This window comes from Prionailurus bengalensis, chromosome A2, assembly GCF_016509475.1.
Source record: "Prionailurus bengalensis isolate Pbe53 chromosome A2, Fcat_Pben_1.1_paternal_pri, whole genome shotgun sequence".
In the NCBI taxonomy this organism is placed as follows: domain Eukaryota; kingdom Metazoa; phylum Chordata; class Mammalia; order Carnivora; family Felidae; genus Prionailurus; species Prionailurus bengalensis.
In genome coordinates, this window is record NC_057348.1 from 153,518,892 (window position 1) to 153,545,353 (window position 26,462).

Here is a 26,462-nt window from a genome sequence, read left to right on the forward strand (position 1 = left end):
GACCATTTGTTCTATGGGGAGCTAAAAGGGTGAGAGAATACAGAAGAGATCTGATAGGTCTAATAAATAATAGGAGAAGGTATTTTAATTATGGTATGTAAGTAAAGGCCAATTCAGCAGGGAGGAGGTACTATGAGAGTTCAGGGTATAGGTGGAATGATCACATTGAAGAATCAACCTCAGTTGTGAAAAACTTAGCTCCTTTATCACCTTTGGCTCTGCAAAGTAGAAGTCTTCAGACTTGGGTTGACCAGTTTCAAACTTGCTGCTTATTGGAAGGTTCAAGTCATGTAATGTTTATAAGCCTTGATGTTCTCATCTGTAAAATGAGGATAATAATCACACCGACTCTCTGAGTCCTGAGAAACAAACGAAACAGTGTGTTAAATTCCTTGTAAACTATAAAACGTTGTAAAAATATGTGGTGTAAGGACTGTACACTTGCGTTTTCCTAAGCCTTTCCTTTTTCAATTTCAGGCAGAACTCAAAAGCTTGATGGACAACGCTTCTTCTTCCTTTGAATTTGCTAAAGAACTCATCAGGCACAATCTGGTGAATAGCGCTATCATCGTGACTGAATTGAGTCTTAATCCTACTTTGGTATATCAAAGCAGTTAGAAGGATACGCGAAGGGAGATATTGCAACAAATACTTCTCTACTCCAAGCGAACTCCTCCTTGCTATGGGAGAGAGAACATAAGTTTTAGATATGAGGTCCTCTCCTCAAGGAAACCCTTACTGGGAGGGCGGTAAGACATATATAACATTTAGAAAGAAGTGCAAGGCAGTATAAGTCCAAGGGTTCATTTTGTTGGCCAAGACCAAGGAACATCTATCCTTGTGGATTACAATGAATGGAAGGATTTTCTGGCGAAAGTCAAACTCGAGTCCATCTTTGTTTTTGTTTTTAATTTTTTAATGTTTTTAAATTTGTTTTTGAGACAGAGAGCGACAGAGTGTGAGCAGGGGAAGGATAAAGAGAGAGGGAGACGCAGAATCCGAAGCAGGCTCCAGGCTCTGAGCTGTCAGTACAGAGCCCGATGCGGGGCTCGAACTCACGGAGTGTGAGATCATGACCTGAGCTGAAGTCGGCCGCTTAACCGACTGAGCCACCCAGGCGCCCAAAATTTAATTTATTTTTTAAATTTACATCCAAGTTAGTTAGCGTATAGTGCAACAATGATTTCAGGAATAGATTCCTTAGTGCCCCTTACCCATTTAGCCCATCCCCCCCACAATCCCTCCAGTAACCCTCTGTTTGTTCTCCATATTTAGGAGTCTCTTATGTTTTGTCCTCCTCCCTGTTTTTATATTATTTTGAAAGCATCTGTATTTAAGGAGCTTTTCTTAAAAGCTTCCCAGATGGATATAATGTACAGCCAGAGTAAGGAAGCACCATATGTATATATGACTGGAAGGAGTATGTCAGCTAGTAAAGAGGGATTTGTTTCTGAGAGTGGGATTAAAGAGAGAAATTAGAATACAGAAATTTTCCTTTGGTAACATATAAGTTTTCCCCCTTTGAACATATAATACTTTTATAATTTAAAACAAAGTCTAAAATTAGTACACAATATAAATGGTTGTTATGAGCATTGGCTTTTGCGGTCAGACTTGAGGTCAAAATCAGCCTATTCCATGTACTAGCTTTGGACCTTTGGGTGAGTCACTTAGCATTGTTGAGACTCAGTGTTCTCAGGTGTTCCACAGGGGAAATTACAGTGCCTACCGTATTTTCTTGTGAGGACCAAATGAGGTAACGTGTGTAAGATGCTTTGCACAGTATCTAGCACTTAGTACACATTTAGTAAATCATGTTTTTGTGATCATGCTATGGCCATCAGTCCAAACTGCTGAAGCATCATTGGGCAGAAGAGTCCATTGAATTTGGTTAAAGGAGTTAATTTGTGACTTGTGAGAGTAAGTTTACTAGTGTGCTGAAAGCAGGAGGTTAAGGAGTAAGAGGATAATAAAGTTGAAGCAGTAAAGCCACACACTTTTGAAGTGTGGTACTGAAAGAAAGGAAAAAAATAGGGCACTATCGAGAGGGAGGAAGATTTTTCAAGAGAGCAAAAACGCTTGTGTATGTTTAAAGTTGAGAAGTAGGACCAGGAGCAATGAAGATAGAATAATTAATAGAGAAACAAGATCCAGGTTGACTAAAACATCCTGAGATCCCTGGATTGGGAGAACAAATGTTAAAATGCCCCATACTACCCGGAGCAACCTATACATTTAATGCAATCCCTTTCAGAATACCAACAGCATTTGTCACAGAACCAGAGCAAACAATCCTAAAATTTGTATGGAACCGTAAGAGATCCTGAATGGCCAAAGTAATCTTGAAAAAGAGGAACAAAACTGGAGATATCACAATCCCAGATTTCAAGATATACTGCAAAGATGTAGTAATCAAAATAGTATGGTATTGGCATAAAAATAGACACAGATCAATGGAACAGAACAGAATAGAAGGGCCAGAAATAAACCCACAATTATATGATCAATGAGTCTTCAACAAAAGAGGCAGGAATATGAAATGGGAAAAAGACAGTCTTTTCAACAAATGGTGTTGGGCGAATCAGACAGCTACATGCAAAAGAATGAAACTGGGCCATTTTCTTACACCAAAAGTAAACTCAAATGGATTAAGAACCTAAATATGACACCTGAAACCATAAACATCCTAAAAGAGAGCACAGGCAGTAGTTTCTCACATTGGCCATAGTAGCATTTTTCTAGATATGTCTTCTGTGGTAAGGGCAACAAAAGCAAAAAAAAAAACAAAAAACAAAACAAAAAAAACAACCAGTTAGGACTAACATCAAAATTAAAAGTTCTGCCCAGTCAAGGAAACAATCAACAAAACACAAAAACAACCTGCAGAGTGGGAAAAGATATTTGCAAATGACATCTGATAAGGGGTCAGTATCCAAAATGTATAAAAAACTTATACAACTTGGGGCGCTTGGGTGGCTCATTCGGTTAAGCATCTGCCTCTTGATCTCGGCTCAGGTCATGATATCACAGTTAGTGAGTTTGAGCCCCACATGGGGCTCTGTTCGACAGCACATAGCCTGCTTGGAATTCTTTCTCTGTCTCTTTCTGCACCTACTCCACTCGTGCTCTTTCTCTCTCTCTCAAAAACGAAACAAAACAAAACAAAAAACAAAACAAAAAAAAAAACTTATACAACTCAACACCAATCCGATAAATAAAAAATGGGCAGAAGACATGAACAGACATTTCTCCAAAGAAGACATCCAAATTGCCAACAGACATGAGAAGATGCTTAACATCATTCATCATCAGGAAAATGCAAATCAAAACTACAATGAGATATCACCTCACACCTGCTAGAATGGCTAAAATAAAAACACAGGAAGTAACAAATGTTGGTGAGAATGTGGAGAAAAAGGAACCCGTGTGCACTGTTAATGGGAATGAAATTGGTGCACTGTGGAAAAGAGTATGGGGGTTCCTCGAAAAATTAAAAATAGATTTACCATGTGATCCAGAATTCCACTGGATTCTGCTGGGTGTTTACTCAAAGAACACGAAAAACATGAAAATATTCAAAATTATACATGTACCCCTATATTTATTGCAGAATTATTTACAATAGCCAAATTATGGAAGCACCTCAAGTGTCAATAAATGAATGGATGTATATATATATATATATATATATATAATTATAATACATATATAATATATATTAATATATTTTTATATATATATATATATATATATATATATATATATTTGTGTGCTTTTGTTGCCCTCACCACAGAAGACATATCTAGAAAAATGCTACTATGGCCAATGTGAGAAACTACTGCCTGTGCTCTCTTTTAGGATGTTTATGGTTTCAGGTGTCATATTTAGGTTCTTAATCCATTTGAGTTTACTTTTGGTGTAAGAAAATGGTCCAGTTTCATTCTTTTGCTCCCCCTACAGCAAATCCACAGACACACAATGGAATGTTACTCAGCCATAAAAAGAGTGAATTCTTGCCATTTGGAGTACATGGATGGAGCTAGAGTGTATAAAGTCAAATGAAATAAGTCTGAGAAAGACACCGTATGATTTCAGTCATACGTGGAATTTAAGAAATAAAACAAATGAACAAAGAAAAAAAGAGACCAACCAAAAAACAGACTCTTGACTACAGAGAACAAATAGCTGATTACCAGAGGGGAGATGAGTGGGGGGATGGTTGAAATAGGTGAAGGGGATTAAGAGTACACTTGTCATGATGAGCACTGAGTAATGCATAGAATAGTTGAATCACCATATTGTACACCTGATGTTAACTGTACTAGAATTAATTTTTTTGAAGTCATGAAATCAAGAAACCAGATGAAAGAATTAATCTTGGCAAAAGAAGGGAACATCTCAGATAAGGAAGAATCAAGAAAGAAACCAAATGGATATTTTTGAGGTAGAAAGCAGAGATTGGGTAGCTCATGCCTGATGGCTTCGATCTCTGTGTAGTTATTTATGAAACAGCTTGCTATGTGTCAGATACTGTGCTAGGTTCTGGGTAAACTACAGTGCATAAAACTGCTCTCTCGGATAGTATTTTTGTTTTAGCCATTGTCATTAGCATATGACAATATTCTTACGTGTTTGCTGTTTGAGGCTCTCTCCCCACTTGAGTGTAGCTGTGTTATAGTGACAAGGAAGTGACTTGTTCTTGCTGCAACGCCACTGCTTACTACAATCCCAGACAAACAGTAGGCATTACTATTTATGCAATTCATTAAATGTTACCTACTATGTACCACACATTTACCCCTCTTTATCTCATTCGATCCTTATAATGAAGAAAAAGGCTCAAAAAGGTTATATAAATTCCTTCCTGGAGTTTTTGATATAGAATATTTGTCTAGAAAAAAGTTTTATTATTGACTATTGGGTACTTTAAGAGTTTTCTGTAGTTCTTATGAAAAGGAAACGTATGCGATAGGCGTATGCCTTTATTCTGTTGCTTACACTTATTATAATTTAGATAATGGCTTTTTTCAAGAAGGTCAAAGTCGTGTGTATATTGAGAGCTTCAAAAATATATTCATCTTTTCAAACAATAACTGAGTTATAAGTGGCAGCTCCTTACACATTTCCCCAGTAAGTGCATTCATGCTTATTGCCATAATAATGGACTTTTTCTGTCGTTAGGTTGTTTTCCGAGGAGGTGAAGGGGCTTTGCAGGTTTTGCCTCCCCTGGTTGATGTCATTCCTGAAGCTCGGTTAAACTTAGTGATTTACTACCTTCGTCAAGGTAAGAAAAATTTGTCTTGGTCTTGCTTACAACGACATATGGTAGAACATTTAATCTCTGATTGAGTTAGTTGCTTAACTTTTAAAATCCAAAATGCTTCCAAAAATGTATTTGCAGCAGGTTCATAGGATAGAACAAATTTATTGGTGCTTATTTGTTGTCGTACCTTTTCTCTTGCCTCCAACCTTCTCCCTCATTCTGTTTTTCTTTCTTCCTTTTATTTTTCTGTCTTTTGTTCTCTACCCATCTATTTCAGTTTTTCCATCGTTTTTCCTTGCTCTTCCTTACAGTTATTTTTCTAGTGTTCCCCTGCGTATAGTGTACATCCACGTTTTCTTGAGTCTTTATCTTTAACTATTTTTTATTTAGTCTAGTTGTCTGCCTTTCTGTTTCTTTCTACCTGCAGCTTCTTATGAGAAATATTATGATTCAAAGAGAATGTGACATTGACTGCCCTTAAGTAAGGTTAAAATTGTAGACACATGCCTAAAGCAGTCTTTTACCTAACAGTGATGAGTGCAGGATAGGAGCTACCATGCATTGGTGGTGGCGCTGTGTCAAGGACCTCGGACTAACAGTGTGGGCCTTTTTAGGTACATGGTAGAAACCAACCAGACAACATATTCCTCATCGAGGAAAATGTAAGTGTTTATTAAAATAAGAACATGAACGTGTAAACAGTTCTATCTGATGTATAAGCTCAATGAAGTAGGCTTTTGGACAGGAATTAAATATCGTATGTGTTTTATAAATTAATTTTTATTATAAAAGATTTCAAACTAAGCAAAAGTAAATAGTATAAATGCCCAAAACGAACAGCCAAGTATTCATTCCAGCTTCAACAGTCTTCAAGATACTGCCATTATTTTTTCATCCATACTCCCCCCTACAGCAAATCCCAGACTTCATGTCATTTCACTCCTACATACTTAATATATATTCTCTTTTAAAAAATCGGTTGTTTTTCTTGTATAATTACAATGCCATTGGTATATAATAGTCCATATTTTAGCTTGAACCCTTTTTTAGGTGCTTCATGGCTTATGGGTCTCCTAAGATATTTTGGTTATCCTTAAGATAATTACTCCACATTGAACTTGATGGAGAGTTAGAAGACAGATAAAACAACTCATACTTCCCATGAACGTTTGAGTACTGAAGGACCGTATGTTTTTGGGACTATTTCAGAAGAGTTTGCTGGAATATAGACTAGTATAGCTACTTATTTCTTGTATTTCAGATGATGTTCAAGAAGCTTATAACTTAATTAAGGATCTGGAACCTACTACTCCTCAGGTAATTGAAAATGTGTTACCATTTTACTAACCAACTTCTGTGGAAAGCAGAATTTCAGAAAGGTAGCAAGAAGGCATATTAGAGAAGATTTCTGCTTGTAGAATCTCAGGGAAGACCATATATATTGATCTAGGAATGTCCTGTGAGACTTTTGATATGAGAATGAATATTCTGGATTTTTTTATGTTTTTAAACTCCCTTATATGTGGTCATTTCCTCAAAAGGGTTGAGGTGTGAAAAAACCTAAATCTAGGATTACAATGGAACTAACAGCAAGGTATAGAAAGAAACTTATCTCACTAGTATAATTGTTTGTAATTTGTCTTTCCCCTACTAGATTGTTAGCTCTTTGCAGTCAGGGACCGTTGTCTATTTGGATTTCCAACACTATGTACACAAGTATGTTGTAGATATTGTACTTATTGAATGAAAGACTGAAAATGTTTCTAGACCCTATGAAATCCAAGCAGGTATTGTTCTCAAGTGTATTAAAAGCTTCAGCATTGGGATGCCTGGGTGGCTTAGCTGGTTGAGCTTCCAACTCTTTATTTCAACTCAGGTTATGATCCCAAGGTCATCGTATTGAGTCCCACATTGGGCTCCATGCTGAGTGTGGAGCCTGCTTAGGATTCTCTCTCTCTCTTTGCCCCTCCACCCCACTCATGCTCTCGTTCTCTCTCTCTCTCTCTCTCTCAAATAAAAAAATAAAAGCTTTGGCATCTTTTGTGTTCTTTTTATGAGCCCTCTTAAATAAAAATAGTACCTACATAAAAAATTGATAAAGCTGCTAAAAAAGGTGTCTATTAAAGAAAAGAGCCATGTCTGAAAGGGATGAAGGTGAGCTCTCAGGGCTCCAAAAGAGAGAATACCTTACAAATGGAAATTACAGGATACTTTTTTGTTTTTTGAGGAAAAAGATTATTATGAAAACAAAGTTATTTTATTATTGGAAAGAGAAAATAATGTGTATGTTGTTGTTATGAACACTGGCAGGGGCTAATAAGGTGATAAAAATTATTACATAAATATTTTATTGTTAATTTTTTCCGTTGAGTTCAAATAAAACTTAAAGTTTCCACTGAGTTTTTCTGCTTAAGATTGAGAATTTACAAATATGGTGAATTCTGTTATATGGACACTTTCCTGAAAACCAAATGAAAGTCTCCTAATTCTTTCATTCAAGCCAAGGATGGAAAAGAGAAAAGTGACTCTGGGTAACTTTTGATAATATATTGAGAGTATTAAGTTGAAATTAATTTGGAAGACATCGCATAGCTACACATTCTCTTAACAGTAATTAGTGTTATTCCATGTTGCCAGGAGTATATCCTCAAAGGAGTGGTCAATGCAGCTCTTGGCCAGGAAATGGGTTCGGTAAGTATGAAATCACTGGTAATGTACAGTCTGCCGTTACACTGTTGTGGAAAAGATCAAAGTGAACGTTCAAGTTCAGCCAGCAATAAGCTTACGATTAGGCTCATTGGCAGTTCCTTTCGTTCCTCCATATCCCCCAACCTAGATTCCATTGTAAAAAGAATTCTATGTGATTTAAAGACCAAAAAAAGAAATCTTTCACCCTAAGAATTGTTGCTTCATCTTTTAAAAGCCCCATTTTTAAGCAGCGTGTTTATACCTAATAACAACTGCAAATCATCGCACATCTTCATTCTTACTTTCAGTGAGTTGCACTAACCTTGCACACCTCTGAGCTGTAATCTTGGCATTTGTAAAACGGGGATGATTGTTTCTTTGGCAAAGACTTTTTATAAGCACTGCCCAAAATTAAGTACTTATTCATACGAATATGGCACATTACATTCTTTTTGGAACAAAATAGATATAAATAAATCTTTTTATCTCTGGCTCCCTCTACAATAGTCACTGAATCAATGAATGAGTGTATTTAATACTCCTTGTTATAACTATGGCTCCTACCACAAGGTCTGATGTATGATAAAGGAGCAATAAATATCTGTTCATTGTGTGAATGAATGACTAAATGAATGAGTTCATTTAATGAAGGTACTTTTAGGATACAATTTGGGAATTAGATTTTTTTCTCTTTTTTATCTGACCCTGGGTTGGTTTCAATTCAGTTTCAGGTTATGATTCTCTAGTTGCTTATGCTAATAAGACTTAGTTTGTTTGGGAGAGGATTTAAAAGAAGGGTATATATTAAATCCTGGCAAATATTTTAAAAGCATAACATATAATACAAATGAAATATTTTCAGCTTATATCAGCTCTCTCAGCTCTGCTTTGTTTTTCAGAGGGACCATATGAAAATTGCCCAGCAGTTCTTCCAGCTGGTGGGAGGGTCAGCGAGTGAGTGTGGTATGTCTGAAATCTGTACTCATTCACATGATTTGTAATTGTTGGAGTTGGTTCATATATTGACTGGTGAAGTTTGAGTCTCTGTCCGGAGATACGTCTGTCAGGCTTGAAAGAAAAGTATAAAGTAGGAAGTCCTGTGGGAGAGACACAGGAGGGAGTATTGGGTTAGCTCTTCTCAACATCTCAACTAAAGTGGGATGAGAGAATATATAAATAGAGGAGAATAAATGTAATCTTTAGTTCCTAAGAGTTCTTAAAATTCGATTCTGTTTCTTTTATTTTTTTTTATTAAATTTTTTTTTAAATTTTTTTTTTCAACTTTTATTTATTTTTGGGACAGAGAGAGAGAGAGAGAGACCATGAACGGGGGAGGGGCAGAGAGAGAGGGAGACACAGAATCGGAAGCAGGCTCCAGGCTCCGAGCCATCAGCCCAGAGCCTGACGCAGGGCTCGAACTCACGGAGCACGAGATTGTGACCTGGCTGAAGTCGGACGCTTAACCGACTGCGCCACCCAGGCGCCCCTAAATTTTTTTTTTAACGTTTATTTATTTTTTGGGACAGAGAGAGACAGAGCATGAACGGGGGAGGGGCAGAGAGAGAGGGACACACAGAATCGGAAACAGGCTCCAGGCTCTGAGCCATCAGCCCAGAGTCTGACGCGGGGCTCGAACTCACGGACCGTGAGATCGTGACCTGGCTGAAGTCGGACGCTTAACCGACTGAGCCACCCAGGCGCCCCCGATTCTGTTTCTTTTTAATGTTTATTTTTCATTTATTTTGACTCAGAGAGGGAGAGTGTGAGCAGGGGAGGGGCAGAGAGAGAGGGAGAGAGAATCCCAAGCAGGCTCCATGCTGTTAGCACAGAGCCTGATGCAGGGTTCAAACCCACAAACAGATCATTACCCCAGCTGAAGTCAAGAGTTGGACACTTAACCAACGAGCCACGAAGGCACGCTGATTCTGGTTTTGATTTGAAATGTTAACTTCTCTTGATTTTTCAAGGGCTTTCTAAGTATTCAACTTTCATCATGTCATAGGTATTTTTTCTGGGTCATTTGCCTTTCAATTTTGCCTGTGGTATTTTTTCACATAAAAAATATTTAAATCTTATTCAATTAAGTTTACCTTTTTATGATGATATTATACATGGGTATGTAGGTTAGAAAATGCTTCCGTACCCCCACAGTTAGATAATATTCACTTATATTTCCCACTAGTAGTTTTGTTGCTTTATTTTCTTAATTTAAGTATTGATTTCATTGGTCAAGATTGAGTGTAAGATTTGAGAAAGGGCTATCAAAAGGGCTGTGAGTGGGAGCTGGTACGGCTGTTTGCACCAGTTGTCTAAGGCCAGCATCTTTTCTGGTGGACAGTGTTCGTAGTGAACTAGTTGTTAAATATTTTTATCACCCCTGAATATTCATTTTCTCTCAAATGTTTCACCACGACCATTTATTGAATAATATTTCCTTTCCTCATTTCATTCATTTATATAAGAAACTTTATTGAGGTGCTGGGGATGTAGCAGGAAATAAAACCAACAAGTCCTCCATCCTTGTGGAGCATACAGTCCAGTGGGACAGACAATACACACAATAAATAAGTAGATCACATGGTGTATCTGACTGTGATAAGTGCTGTGGGGGGAAAATTAAACAGAGCAAGAATGAATAGAGTCCCAGTGTCAAGGGTGGGGGTCATACTAATTCCCTACTATCTCAAACAGGAATCTGATATCAGACAGAAAGTTGTTCAGGATCAGGACCAGCTGGTTCCACGGCAAATTATTTCTCCATTTGATCTGGAAGTGCTAGGTTGTCTTATAGACAAGTGATGGTGAAGACTAAGCCACATTAGTTGAGTTGTGCACGTGTTGGAACGGGTGAGAGACTCAAAGACCTGGAAAAACATACGAGGAATACCGTAGCCTGCAGGGCGTGTGTTCATTCTGGAGTCTGTGAGTTAGGCCCAAGAGAGATCATTGGTCACCCTCAAGTACTGTGTGACCTCCATTATGCTGGGGTTTTGTCCACTGAACAGAATCTACAATCTCAGAATCTAGAAAGAGGTCTTGGAATACATTCCTATATCTGAATTATAAAGTGACTCAAATCTCAGCTAAAGAGAACTTGCAGTTTCATGAATATACCTGGTTCCTTTTCCCATTCCATTTCAGATACAATACCCGGGAGGCAGTGCATGGCTTCCTGTTTCTTTCTGCTTAAGCAATTTGATGATGTCTTGATTTACCTCAACTCATTTAAGGTCAGTATAGAATTTTCTAGATGCGTTTGTATACAAAATACTATATATAATGTGTCAGAGATAAGATACTCAGAGAGATGGCCCTTTTACAATGGTGATGTTGGTGGTGTCAGCCCATGCCTTAAAATGATCTTTGAGTTTTTCTGGTATAACTGATGTTTTTATATTTTGTATGTTAATACTCAATGTGACCTATTCTTGGGATGTTTTCCAGAGTTACTTCTACAATGATGACATCTTTAACTTTAATTATGCCCAAGCCAAAGCTGCAACAGGCAATACCAGCGAGGGTGAAGAGGTGGGTATCTGCTTTTGATGCATTTGAATGATTTCTATTTATAAACACTGTCTGCTTTAACTTTTTGAGGAACCTCCATACTGTTTTCCAGAGTGAAACAAAACGGATAAACATAGGGGAAATAAAAAAAAAAAGAGAAGCAAACCATAAAACAGACTCTTAACTATAGACCACAAACTGAGGGTTGCTGGAGGGGAGGTAGGCAGGGATGGGCTCAATGCCTGATGGGTATTAAGGAGGGCACGTGGTAAGCACTGGGTGTTGGATGGAAGTGATGAATCACTAAATTCTACACCCAAAATCACTATTACACAATATGTTAGCTATCTGGAATTTAAGTAAAAACTTGAAAATAAATGATAAAAATAAAAACATTGTTATCTTTTTGTCACTGAAACAATGTTCAAGGGCAAAGGATTATGAAAAGTTCTTTTGTTCTTAGGTTATATTAAAAAGTAAAATGTGAATAGACATAGATTTTGTAACTATGTACTGTTTCCCTTTTCTTGATAGCATTTATGAAAGGATAACATACAGTGAGAAAATTGTACAAATCAAATCAAAGTATACAGCTTGATGAATTTTTAAAGTGAACATATCCAGATAATCAGTACTCAGATCACGAAACAGTATTACCCTAGCCCCATAGAAATCCCTTCATCGGGGCGCCTGGGTGGCGCAGTCGGTTAAGCGTCCGACTTCAGCCAGGTCACGATCTCGCGGTCCGTGAGTTTGAGCCCCACGTCGGGCTCTGGGCTGATGGCTCAGAGCCTGGAGCTTGTTTCCGATTCTGTGTCTCCCTCTCTCTCTGCCCCTCCACCGTTCATGCTTTGTCTCTCTCTGTCCCAAAAATAAATAAACGTTGGAAAGAAAAAAATTAAAAAAAAAAAAAAAAAAAAAAAAAAGAAATCCCTTCATCTACTTGTTTGAGTCCGTCTCTTTCCCCGGAGGCTAACCACTATTTTGACTTCTAACCCTGTAGATTAATTTGTCTGAATCATTCAAAGCAATTCAGTTGAATTATTCAATTCAGTTTTGTTATTATTTAGCAAATTGTTCCACTTATTATTATTCAAATTGGAATTCTTTCCTAACTTCCATTATGATGTCTTCTTTGTGAAATTTTTTTTTAATGTCTTTACTTATTTTTGAGAGAAAGAGAGAGAGAGAGAGAGAGAGAGAGAGAGACAGAGCATGAGTAGGGGAGGGGCAGAGAGAGAGGGAGACACAGCATCTGAAGCAGGCTCCAGGCTCTGAGCTGTCAACACAGAGCCCGATGCGGGGCTCAAACTCACAAACCATGAGATTATGCCCTGAGCCGAAGTCAGACGCTCAACCGACTGAGCCACCCAGGCGCCCCTTCTTTGTGAAATTTTATTTAAAATGTGTTTCATTGGGAATGCAAGCTGGTGCAGCCACTCTGGAAAACAGTATGGAGGTTCCTCAAAAAATTAAAAGTAGAACTACCCTACGACCCAGCAATTGCACTACTAGGTATTCACCCAAGGGATACAGGTGTGCTGTTTTGAAGGGACACATGCACCCCCATGTTTATAGCAGCACTATCCACAATAGCCGAAGTATGGAAAGAGCCCAAATGTCCATCGATGGATGAACGGATAAAGAAGATGTGGTATATATACAATGGAGTATTACTCGGCAATCAAAAAGAATGAAATCTTGCCATTTGCAACTATGTGGATGGAACTGGAGGGTATTATGCTAAGTGAAATTAGTCAGTCAGACAAAGACAAAAATCATATGATTTCACTCATATGAGGACTTTAAGAGACAAAACAGATGAACATAAGGGAAGGGAAACAAAAATAACATAAAAACAGAGAGGGGGACAAAACAGAAGAGACTCATAAATATGGAGAACAAAGTGAGGGTTACCGGAGGGGTTGTAGGAGGGGGGATGGGCTAAATGGGTAAGGGGCATTAAGGAATCTACTCCTGAAATCATTGTTGCACTATATCCTAACTAATTTGGATGTAAATTTTTAAAAAATGAAAAAAAAAATGTGTTTCATGATTTTCAAATACGTGTATTATCTTTCCCAAGCTTTTTATTTTGATTTCTAACTTAATTGTATTGTGGTTATCCAATGTGGTCTGTAAGACACCAGCCCTTCAAAATTTGTTGAGACTTGTTTTACTACCCAGTAATACGGTCAGGTGTTCTTAAACAAATGTGTATTATGCAGTTGTTAATTATTCTGTTCAAATCTTATATATCCTTACCAGCCTTTTGCCAGCTTGTGAGATCAATAACTGAGAGAAGTATGTCAACATCACCCTGTTTTGTCCTTTACTTAGCAGTGTGGATAGCATTTGATCATCTGTAAGGCTACCACTAAGTGTTAACCTAAGGCAAGTCTATATAGGTACTTTTACTGCGAAAATATCTTCATGTTTATTCCTTTTCTTTCCTCTTCTTACAGGTTTTCCTTTTAATCCAAAGTGAGAAGATGAAAAATGACTACATTTACCTCAGTTGGTTAGCTCGGTGCTGTGAGTCATCTTTTAAATGTTACAGAGGAATCCTCTTTTTCTTCTCTGTTGCATAATCTTCTGGATAGAAATTATAGTGAACATTTATTTATTTATTTATTTTTAAGGTTTTTTTTTTTTTTTTTTCATTTTATTTATTTATTTTGAGAGAGAGAGAGAAAAAGAGCACAAGCAGGGGAGGGACAAAGAGAGAGGGGAGACTGAGAATCCCAGGCAGGCTCCAGGCTGTCAGTGCAGAGGCTGATGCAGGACTTGATCGTGAGATCATGACCATGAGATCATGACCTGAGCCAAAATCAAGAGTTGGACGCTCAACTGACTGAGCCACCCAGGTGCCCCTTGTTTTATTTTTTTATTTTAAAGAGAGAGAGCCGGGGAGAGGGGCAAATGGAGAGAGAGAGAGAGAGAGAATCCCAAGCTGGCTTCATGCCCAGCGTAAAGCCTGACATGGAGCTCGATCCCACAACCCCAGGATCATGACCTGAGCTGAAATCAAGAGTCGGATGCTCAACCGACTCAGCCACCCAGGCACCCCTACAGTGAACATTTCTAATTTTGTTTTGTAGAATGAGTAAACACTGAAATTAAGCATCATTAATGCTACTCAGTTAGGGTGGCCATGTGCACATATTACGTACATTTACCCTGTAGTTGGTTCTACCATACGACATTGACCTCCATGAATAGTCCTGAAAGGTGTCAAGTTCTTCCTTCAGCCCTGCTCAAGTTTCCAGAATCTCAGTTTACAGTATTCTGTGTTAAATAGGCTAATTTTACCTTTTCATTATGATGAAGGCCTGAAAAGTGGTAATGTGTCAGAAATATATTTTTTTAATCTGTTTTTAAAGTTTATTTATTTTGAAAGAGTGTACACGTGCATGAGCTGGGGAGGGGCAGAAAGAAAGGGAGAAAGAATCTAAAACGGGCTCCGTGCCTACAGCATGGGCTCAATCCCACAAACCATAATTTTTTAAAATACTCTGTAGCCTACAACCTTTGTCTGTCTGTCATCCCCTATTCATTATCTTTCCTTGCTCCTTTTTTTTCACTCAGATTTAAAATGTTCACAGAGTTTTTGAAGTCACAGAAAGATTTCAGCAATCACATGTTCTCAGTGAGGCTGAAACTGTATGAGAAGGATTTAATGAATGATATGTGACTTTTAAGCAGATGAGCAAAGTGGGAACTACTGGAAATCCACCCACTCTAAAAAGACATAATTCTGTGAATCCTAACTTAAATATTTTACGTATGGTAGACTTCTGATGGAGAACCAGCTTAATGATGACCTTGCAAGCTTTCTACATAAGGGCTGTTTACCATTCCTTTGTCTGTTTGGAACATAGAACCAAATCCAAAGAATAGCAAGATGCAGAATTGTATTTCCTGCACATTTAAAAGGCAAAACTCTGGGGCGCCTGGGTGGCTCAGCCAGTTGAGTGTCCAGCTCTTGATTTGGGCTCAGGTCATGATCTCAGGGTCATGGGATCAGCCCCATGTCAGGATCTGTGTTGAGCATGGAGTCTGCTTAGGATTTTTTTTCTCTCTTTCTCTCTCTCCCCTGCTTGCATGTTCTTTCTCTCTCTCTTTCTCTCTCTAACAAATAAATAAATAAATGCCCCAACTTTTTTTTTTTTTTTTTTTTTTTTTTTTTTTTTTTTTTTTTTTTTTTTTTTTTTTGTAGATATAATGAATAAGAAACCAAGACTAGCCTGGGAACTGTATCTCAAGATGGAAACTTCTGGCGAGTCCTTTAGCCTCTTACAGCTCATTGCTAATGACTGCTACAAGGTGAGTCCAAGTGACACCTAAAGGGAAAACTGAAGGGCAGTCACACAGTGCTACACTGGCCAAATATTAGGGAAGGGTGTCCTAGAGATTAAATGGCCATGTCAGAAATGTCATCCCTGGGGCTCCTGGCTGGCTCAGTCAGAGGAGCATGCAACTCTTGATCTCAGGGTTGTGAGTTCAATAGTAGAGACAAAGGAACCAGAAAAGAGAATAAGAAGCAATCAGATTTCATAAAAGACTAGCTATGTGTGTGTGTGTCGGGGGGAAGGCCTTGTGGGTGGGTGGGTGGGGAGCTGAAAAGGCAGGGAGAAGGAGGGAGGACTTTGGGGCCCTATCCTATAGATTAGAAGTTTTTTAACAAATTAACCTCACATTCTGGAAATTCCTATTGGGGAATATTTAGGTAACACTAGACTAGTGTTAAATTAATAACAGCTCATTTCAAAGTGAATCATTACAAAAATAAAGTGAGTCACTACCAATGGAAAAGGTTGTAAAACATAGGAAACTTGAAAATGTTTAACATGACTTAGTAGATGGCAATGACATTAAGCGAGTTAGGGGAACCAGAGGGAAAGAAAACATTCAGACGGGAATTTAGTTCAGTTGTAGATGTATTAAATCTGAAGTGTGTTTGGGGCTCCAGCTAGAGATATTACCTGTGGGAAATTATTATGGTGAGCCTGGAGCTCAGGTATTCCTGTAAGAGGTCGGGATTAGAGATACAGTTGTAGAAGTTAACAGTAGTTGGCGGTGGTGGTGGTGGTGGCAGCAGCAGCAGGAGCAGGAGAGTGTGGGCGACAGTGAGGTTAACCAGCCAATGGGGTGAGGAACCACAAGGACACCAGTGTTTAAGGCATAGAAATAGAAGAATCAGTGTAAGAGACAGAGGATGCTGATGGATATAAAGGAAAGAAAAGAACCAGGAAGTGGGGGGGAGGGCTTTTCATTCCTCTTTTTCTTGTTTCAGTTTTATCAAAAATCTAGGGAGGAGCATGACAAATCTGCAACCTGTTGGAACTGCATGAGACTTGAGAAAACAATAGTGGGTAGAGAAGAGAATGAGATTAGAAAGCCGACACAGTGAGCGTAGACCACAAAGAAATGGATGCTGAGGATAAAGGGGGAAACATGACGCTAACTTAAAAGGAAAACCATGGTTAAGGACGTGGGGCGGGGAGTATTTTTGCAGGTGGAGGGAGAGGTTGTTTTTGTTTGTTTGTTTTTATTTTTTATTTATTTTTTATTTTTTAATGTTTATTTATTTTTGAGACAGAGAGAGACAGAGCATGAACGGGGGAGGGGCAGAGAGAGAGGGAGACACAGAATCAGAAGCAGGCTCCAGGCTCTGAGCCATCAGCCCAGAGCCTGACGCGGCGCACGAACCCACAGACCACAAGATCGTGACCTGAGTTGAAGTCGGACGCTTATCCGACTGAGCCACCCAGGCACCCCTGTTTGTTCGTTTTTAGAGTAGGGAGTTAAAGTATCGTTAGGCAGAGGAGCTGTTGGACAGGGAGGTTAGAGATTCAAGAGAATGGGGGCATGTCTGATGGAAGAAGGCCCTACGGAGATGAGAGGAAGATGGAGTTAATGACCTTAAAAAGAAGAGAAGGACCTTAAAAACCAGTTCAGTCTTACCTACTGTCTCAGTGGTCCCATGACCACCCACTAGTTTGGTGAGTCACTGGAAGGGTTCAGAGGATTCAAAGTTACACTCATGGCTAAGATTTACTACAATATAGAAAAAGCAAGAAAAAGATACGTATAGGAGGAGACTGGAGAGGTTAAGCCCAGGCTTTTTTGTCCTCCCTCTGTGCTAATTGCACAATCATGTCTTTCTCCAGCTGCAAACTACAGAGACATGTATGAGGTGTCCTTGTCCAGGAAAAATAGAAAGGGCAAATAGGGGGAAAAATGGCAGAATTAAGTCTTCTAACATGTCAATCACATTAAATGTAAATGATCTAAATATACCAATTAAAAGAGAGACATTGACAGAGTGGATAAGAAACCAAGACCCAACTATGTACTTTTTACAAGAAACTCATTTCAAATATAGTGATATAGGTAGGCTGAAAGTAAAAGGACAGAAAAAATATATACCGTGAATTAAGCAATTTGTTTAACAAACACATGCTTACCATATGACTCAGCAATCACACTCCTGGGCATTTATCTCAGAAATGAAACCTGTATCCATACAAATACCTATTCCCAATGTCAATAGCAGTTTGATTTGTAATAACCAAAAACTGGAAATAATCCAAATGTCCTTCAGTAGTGAATGGTTAAACAAACCGGTTTGGCATGGACTACTGCTTATTAATAAACAGGAATGGTGATGACAGTCCTGACTGCCTTTCTTGATGTTTGACTGCTGACACCTTTTAAGCTTCACCCTTCCTTCTTCCCCTTGTGCCCCACATCTGGACAAAATGATAAGAAAAGCTAGGTACTCCCTTCTCTGGTGCCACCAGGTGATTCAGACCACATGAGCCCCTGCTGGTGCTCAGGAACCCTCATCCCAGCCCCAGCCACAATAAAAATCTCTTAAGAGATTTGCTCTCTTGCTCTCTCTTAAGAGGCCTGCCCTACTCCTCCCAGAGATCTCAATTATTTAAGTAAGAAATCTTTTCATGCTCTCTTGGTGTGTGTATGGCATCATCACTCTCAACATCCAAACCAAACTTTGGGTGGAGGTGCCTCCTGCTTTTTCAAGGTTATGTAATAGGAACCAACTACTGATATACATAGTAACTTGGATTTTTTTTTTTAATTGAACTATAGTTGACACATAATGTTACATTAGTTTCAGGTGTACAACATAGTGATTCAACAACTCTACATGTTCTACTGTGCTCACAAGTGTAGCTACTATCTATCACCATACAATGCTATTATGAACCATTGACTATATTCCCTGTACTGTGCCAAAATAACTTGGATTAATAAGGAATAAGAACAACATTATGCTGAGTGAAAAAAAGCCAATCTCAAAAGAGTCCCATACTGCTTGATTTCATATACATAACATGCATGAAATGAAAAGTATAGAGATGTAGAACAAATTAGTGATTGCTGGGAGTTAAGGATGATCAACAGGGAGAAGAGTGTGTATGTCTATAAAAGGGTAGGACAGATTTGTGATGATGGAATCGTTCTGTATCTTGATAGTTACGTGACTCTGCAGATTTGATGAAATGACAGAACTGTACACCCACATTGTAGCAATGTCAATTTCCTGGTCTTAGATACTGTGATACTGCACTATAGTAAGCTGTAACTGGGGAATTTGGGTGAAAGGTACCTGGGACCAAAAAAAAAAAACCAAAAACAAACAAACAAAAAAAAAAACCCCGAAGTTTTAGAATACCTGGCTGCCTCAATTGCTAGAGCATGTCTCTTTGATCTTGGGAGTGTGAGTTTGATTCCTATGTTGGGTGTAGAGATTACTTAAAAATAAAATCTTTAAGAAAAGAAAAGAAAAAGGTATATGGGACCTCTTTGTACTATCTCCAAAACATCCTATAAATCTAGAATTATTTCAAAATAAGTAATTTTTAAAGATGAACCGACTGGAGCTATATCCAGCCATATAGATGCATCTTAACATAAGCAAGACACAGAAGAATATTTATGGTATTCATAAAGATAAAGTCTTGAAAGACAAAAGTTTAATTATATTGTCTAAAGGTATATACATAAGTATTAAAAAAGTCAAAGAACCGATGACCATAAAAGTTGGCTGGGGCGCCTGGGTGGCTCAGTCGGTTAAACGGCCGACTTCAGCTCAGGTCACGATCTCGCGGTCCGTGAGTTCGAGCCCCGCGTCGGGCTCTGGGCTGATGGCTCAGAGCCTGGAGCCTGCTTCTGATTCTGTGTCTCCCTCTCTCTCTGCCCCTCCCCTGTTCATGCTCTGTCTCTCTCCGTCTCAAAAATAAATAAATAAAAGTTAAAAAAAAAAATAAAAAAAAAAAAGTTGGCATAGCAGTTGCTTCTGGAGGGAAGGAGAGGGCTGTGGTCTGGCAGTGACACAGAGCTAAATAGCTGTCAATGTCTTGTTTCTTGACCTGAGCAGGGATTACTCTTGTGTTCATGTTTTATGCATTAAATCGTACATTAATGTTTCAGGCACCATTCTATATCTGTGTTATTTCACCAAAAATAATTTTTTGAAGAGCACATAGGAAGAAGGACTAACCTTGAAAAGGAATAAGAACACCTCTTTCTGTGAAAGGTACAGAAACGAGGGAAGGATGAATGCGAGTACGAGCATAATTTGAGCTGAAGGGAGGAAGGTTGTGTTTTCCCTGAAGGATAGACAGATGCTAAGACTGCAGTAGAGATCTTAAGGAAATTAGCAAAGGTTTAGAATAGCACTTCATGGGAGTGGAGAGGTAACTAAACCACACTGAGCAAGGAGGATTGCCCAGCAAGTTGAAGACTTCAACAAAATGGCAATGCCATATGTTTTTGGCTGCCAGTCAAGAAAACTCACCTAAGCACAGCTTAATAGTATTTGGCATGCTCTACATGGCAGAGGAAATGTGTAGTATATTTGGGAAAGAGTTCTGTCAAAATGAATTAAGCGTTTAGAAGATTTGATGTTTAGAGTAGTAGTCAGTATCCATCTCGGCATTTTAAGAATTTAGGAACAAGGTCAGGAAAAGTCATGTTCTCTTGGGCTGAACATGATCAAACTAACGTAAAATGAATGATAGTAGTCACCTACGGAATGTGTTGAGGAAACCTGACAGCGCGGAGCCTGCTTGGGATTCTCTCTCCCTCTCTCTCTGCCCCTCCCCCACTTTTGCTATCTCTGTGTCTCTCAAAATAAATAAGTAAGCTTGAAAAAAAGAGTACAGTATAATTAGAAGAAATGACAGATGTGTTGATTACAGCATAACTTGACTATATGTAGGAAAAATGTTACGTTGTTGAAAACTGGTATAAATTGAACCACGTACTCAAATTGTGATTTTCCTTCTTTAGTTTTAGTAAGGAATTGAAATTTATCTAATTTGCTGGCTGAAAGTGCCATCACTAACCATTTTTTATATAGTTCTGTTTCACGCTGTCTTTACATATCGTTTCATTCAGCGCAATCTTTAGATCACAAGTATTATCACAATACTTTCTTTTAATCAGATGGGCCAGTTCTACTATTCAGCCAAAGCTTTTGATGTCTTAGAGAGGCTGGATCCTAACCCTGAATATTGGGAAGGCAAGAGGGGAGCCTGTGTGGGCATCTTCCAGATGATCTTAGCTGGACGAGAACCCAAGTAAGTAATCCAAAAGAGACACCACCTCTGTTCCTTTGGTGTTTGTAAGGGAAAAGAATTATTTTCTTGTATTACGTCTTCTGAAAACCCAAAACGATAGTGATGTTTTATAATGATGAATAGAAGATTAAGATGTTTTGTATGTCTATCTGATGTTTTCTCTCCAGAGATTTTTTATGTTCCAAATCATTTTTATTGGGGACACTGAGTATATAGCTTTCAAATGTAAGAGTAAGATATATGTTTGGCTCCAAATGAATTGTCATTTTCATTAAAAAAGTATCTCTCTATCTCTTCTACTCTTTTCTTTGGCTATTAGCTTTTTCTTGTGCACTTACTTTGGGCTTCAAAGATTTAGGAATGGAGTGGGTGTGGTTGATAATTTTTTTTTTGTCTCCCTATATTTCAGGAAATAACTGAGACAGTAGATTACAAAAAATTAAGTAACATACAGCTCCATTTATAACAAAAATTAAAATACTTAAAACTAAATTCAGTTTTCTAAAAATAACTGTGGAATGTATTTGTTACTGGTGTACAAATAGATGTGGTTATTTTATAAGTAAATAATGTATCAAAAATTACTTCCTTCCTTGTATCTGATTCCATTCCTAAATACTGGTTTAAAGAAATTTATTAGGATGGGGTGCCTGGGTGGCTCAGTCAATTAAGCATGGGACTCTTGATCTCAGCTCAGGTCATGATATCACGGTTCATGAGTTCAAAGCCCATGTGATTGAGATTCTGGCTCTTCCTCTCTCTGCCCCTCCCTCCCTTTCTGTCTCAAAATAAATAAATGAACTTAAAAAGAAAAAAGAATTTGATTAGGTGAAAGAAGATGCCTGAAATAAAAAAACAGAAATAGAAAATATGAGTGAAATCTTAGGGAAGAGGATCCATAGGCAGAGTCACCTATACATTTGATAAGGTAACAGGGAAGTTTTAGTATGCATTACATAAAACATGCATTTTAATTTTAATTACAATTAAATTACTTGAAACATAAACACTGGGTATTTGCCAAATCTTGGCCCTGAATTTTCTTCTCTTCCATATTTATTAATATATTAATTTTCTTAAAAAAATTTTTTTTTAATTTTTTTTCAATGTTTTTTATTTATTTTGGGACAGAGAGAGACAGAGCATGAACGGGGGAGGGGCAGAGAGAGAGGGAGACACAGAATCGGAAACAGGCTCCAGGCTCCGAGCCATCAGCCCAGAGCCTGACGCGGGGCTCGAACTCACGGACCGCGAGATCATGACCTGGCTGAAGTCGGACGCCCAACCGACTGCGCCACCCAGGCGCCCCTTAAAAATTTTTTTTGTTTATTTATTTATTTTGAGAGAGAGGAAGAGAGCACGAGGGGGAGGGGCAGAGAGAGAGGGAAAGAGAGGATCCCAAGCTGGCTCTGTGCTGTCAGTGCAGAGCCTGACATGGGGCTCAATCCCATGAACTGCGAGATGATGACCTGAGTCAAAAGCAAGAGTTGGACACTTAACCGACTGAGCCACCAAGGCGACCCTAATATATTAATTTTCTTGAAGATATCATCCATTACTCTGGCTTTATAAAATTTTACAAATATGGTGGTGACACCCAGTTTAAGGTGATTACCACCTCAAACAAAAGAGAACTTGGGGGCACCTGGGTGGCTCAGTCAGTTACGCTTCTAACTTCAGCTCACGTCACGATCTCCTGTCTCATGAGTTTGAGCCCTGCATTGCTGTCAGCTGTCAGCACAGAACCTGTTTCAGATCCTCTGTCTCCCTCTCTCTCTGCCCCTCCCCTGTTCATGCTCTCTCGCTGTCTCTCTCAAAAATAAATAAACATTGGGGCGCCTGGGTGGCTCAGTGGGTTAAGTGGCTTACTTCAGCTCAGGTCATGATCTCTCAGTTTGTGAATTCGAACCCTGCGTCGGGCTCTGTGCTGACAGCTCAAAGCCCGGAGCCTGCTTCGGATTCTGTGTCCCCCTCCCTTTCTGCTCTTCCCCTGCTTGCGCTCTCTGTCTCTCTCTCAAGAATGAAACATTAACAAAATTAAATAAACAAACATTAAAAATAAAATCTTTGGGATGAGCACTGGTGTCATGTGTAAGAGATGAATCACTGAGTTCTACTCCTGAAGCCAAGACTACACTGTATTTTAACTAACTTGAATTAAAATAAATAAAATAAAGTCTTAAAAAAAAGAGAGATAGAGGTCTTGGACTCAGAGAAGCAACTTGTTAGTATGGAGCTAGAATTTGAACCTAATTCTTTGAACCCAACCCTCTTTCTACTTGGTCATGCAGAATAGGCATAGAAATAGGAATACTTACATCATGTTAGACCAGAAAGATTAATAGCCTGTGTATGGATAGTATAAGTAAATAGGAAAACTTGGGTTGGTGAGAAGGATTTCATAGAGTTTCCATTTTAGTATTCCACCATAAAAATAGAAGGCTTGGGGTCGCCTGGGTGGTTCAGTCAGGTAAGCGTCTAGCTCTTGATTTTGGCTCAGGTCGTGATCTCATGGTTTGTGGGATCGAGCCCCATGTTGGGCTTCTGTGCTGACAGTGCAGAGCCTGCTTGGGATTCTCTCTCTCCTTTCTCTCTGCCCCTCCCCTGCTCACACACATTCTCTCTCTCTCTCTCTCTCTCTCTCTCTCTCTCTCTCATTCTCTCTCCCCCCAAAATGAATAAATAGACATTAAAAAAAAAATAGAAGGCTTGGAAGTCCATAACTGGTTTGTGAATACACAGTGAAATAGTCTGTTACCAAAAATGCCTTACTGGAAGGAGCGAAGAACAAGTATGAGTTGATTAGATCTGTTAATTTACATGCTTGTTGAAACTCTTTGTCCCTTCAAATCTTTCCCCCAGAGAGACCCTTCGAGAAGTGCTCCATTTACTGAGAAGCACAGGGAACACCCAAGTGGAGTACATCATCCGGATCATGAAGAAATGGGCCAAAGAAAACAGAGTGCCTATCTAAAATAGCTCCAGAGTCCTGGGGAACTGGTCACCGCTTTGCTGTAAAATTGGAAACTGAGGAGAATTCCTCAAGTTTAATGTAAGATGCAGGGCTCTATTTTTTGACATTTCCTTCCTTGCTCTTTGAGCCTCAAGATCAGTGACTTGACTCGCTTAGACCTAGCCTCCTGGCTGAACTAAGCACCATAGTCCGTGCTCCGGCCCCTGTGTGATCCGACTAGCAATAAGACTTTGGATTTGTCTGGTGCCTTTCTTCCAAAAATACTCAGAGAACTCTTATGTAATAACTGACTTTAAGGAGGATGGCATAATTTTTTTTTAATGTTAGCACTCCATGGCATTTTCCCACAGCTCCAATAACAAATGCCTTTAATGCCCAAGAGCCACCGTCATTCTGTCCTCTTCATTTTAGTCATCTGTACATCATCCCATGTTACTGGGGCATTCCATAAAGAATTTTGTAATGCATTTCTGAGTCTTAGGAGAGCAGAGGTTAGAAATAGCAACATGATTCTAAGAGTGGCAGTAAGATCCTTTATCAAACTGTCCAGTCATTAATAGATAATGGACTTCGGGGATTACTCTTTCAGTAGTTTTGATGATAAATAACATGTTATTTATCATCAAAGAAACAGGAGTATTACAGCTGTTTAAAAGGTGCATACTATGAAAAAAATCTGTATGGTACATTTAAAGGTATTCAGGAAATAGTATGCAAATCTCATTAGTCACTGCTCCATTATATTTTAGGGAACAAAACAGGTTAAGGATCTTTTTCATATGTTTTGCTGAATAGACATCAGTTTTGAATGTAGGGCTACAAAGGCTATATGTATGCAGTGGGGCCATTTATTAATATGATGATAATAAACATGGGTTGTGCAGAGCCCTTTGAGGGACTTCCTAATAGCTGGACTCTGTCCTAAGTCCTATTCCAGCCCCAGGTTTCTGACCTCTTGCAACGTAAACCTATCACTGAGCACTTTTAGACTCACAACTGATTTTCAGAAAATAGACATACATGTTTTGATGTAGCAGATTACCTTTGTTTCCACGCCATGTATTTTGTTTCTGTTAGCTTAAGGTACCCAGCGTTACAGGTGTAGAAAGTGCAGAGCCACCCCTCCCTGCATGAGAACTGAAAGAGCGTCCTAACTCCTTGAAGCACTACAGACAGCTTAGAGAAGTCTCATAGGCACTGCGCCCGTTGTCCCCCGCACCCCCAGCACGGCGGTGGCTGAGGGAGTCCTGGAAAATGGAGCCGGGAACGCGGCAGGAGAAGACCAGCGACTGCAGGTAGCCTTTGCCATCCGGACACTTGCAAGGGGTTCTTTCAGTTCCTGTCTTTGATCTTAGACCCAGATCTAATCAGTGCGGAGCACAAGTCAAACTAAAGTGGCCCGAATAACTGCATTTTAGAAGACAAAATTTTATCATTTTTCATATGCCAAAGCTTCTGTGTTCTCATGTTGTCGTTCGTCCTTTTTCAGTAGTTGGTTCTCAGCATCTAAGGTACTAGGTGGGTCAGATCTGGGCAGAACCCAATATGATTCTTAGAATTACCTTGTGATTCTTACTTAAGCTCACTTGAAATATGAGGAAACATAATAGTGGGAAAAGATGGAACTCCTCAATGGCTTTTGGCAATGGAATTTGTCTTCCGGTTAATTTCCATTATCGTCAGATCTCCTGTACTCGGTAAGCTTTTCCACTGGTGGTGATTTACTTCTAAATGAGCTTTTGTTGAATTTAACGCTCTAGCTTGTCCCTGTCATTTTCCTGTTTTGGGGGGAAAGCTGATACTCCAAAAATAGCAATTCCTGGAATTTTAAACTAGTTTTTTAAAAAAGTTTTTAATCTATAGAATTGAGCCAAAAAAGCATAAAGGCTAGTTTTAGAGAGATATCATCCAATTGTTATTAAGGATCCTTCTGGAATGTCTTGGCGGGGTCTCAAGATTGCAGAGTCCTGTTGCATGGCTGCTTTTCTTACATGTGATTGATGATACAGGAGAGAAGAAGGTGCAGGCTTAGGAATGTGGTGTCATGTGTACAGTTCAGAGCGTCGATGCACTATTTATAGTCGGTAGCAAATATTACTTGCAAATGGAAAAAGTTTTTAACTATTTTTGTACTTCAAAAGAATGATGATATTCTACTGTAATATATTCAAATTAAAGTTTGTTACTTGGTCTTACTATGGTGGTCTGTTGAGTGTAGCAAATGCAGGTCCTGGGTATGTCCTGTGCCTTCCCTCCTTTCCTGACCCCAGAGCGGAGGGAAAAAACAAAGTTTGGGGCGTCACAGTTAACTCTTTACGAGAAAGGAAGGTACATATTTTTAAGAATCCCTGTCCACCAAGGCTGTGGTTCGTGCTCAGTCATTTTAGGTTTGGCTCTGCTGAATCACAGCTCGTGGCAG

General features: G+C 38.9%; 1 protein-coding gene across 1 annotated transcript in view; it reads left to right on the plus strand.

Annotated features, from left to right (window-relative positions):
- TTC26 (tetratricopeptide repeat domain 26) overlaps positions 1 to 26,238 on the plus strand; it is a 48,894-nt gene extending 22,656 nt beyond the window's left edge. Inside the window, exons 8-18 of the mRNA XM_043589685.1 lie at positions 478 to 552; positions 5,182 to 5,284; positions 6,525 to 6,580; positions 7,901 to 7,954; positions 8,851 to 8,914; positions 11,093 to 11,181; positions 11,396 to 11,479; positions 13,924 to 13,993; positions 15,678 to 15,784; positions 20,936 to 21,069; positions 23,932 to 26,238. Coding sequence (XP_043445620.1) covers positions 478 to 552; positions 5,182 to 5,284; positions 6,525 to 6,580; positions 7,901 to 7,954; positions 8,851 to 8,914; positions 11,093 to 11,181; positions 11,396 to 11,479; positions 13,924 to 13,993; positions 15,678 to 15,784; positions 20,936 to 21,069; positions 23,932 to 24,043 — 948 coding nt within the window. The 3' untranslated portion in view covers positions 24,044 to 26,238. The remainder of the gene's footprint in view (positions 1 to 477; positions 553 to 5,181; positions 5,285 to 6,524; positions 6,581 to 7,900; positions 7,955 to 8,850; positions 8,915 to 11,092; positions 11,182 to 11,395; positions 11,480 to 13,923; positions 13,994 to 15,677; positions 15,785 to 20,935; positions 21,070 to 23,931) is intronic.
- The last annotated feature ends 224 nt before the right edge of the window (positions 26,239 to 26,462 follow it).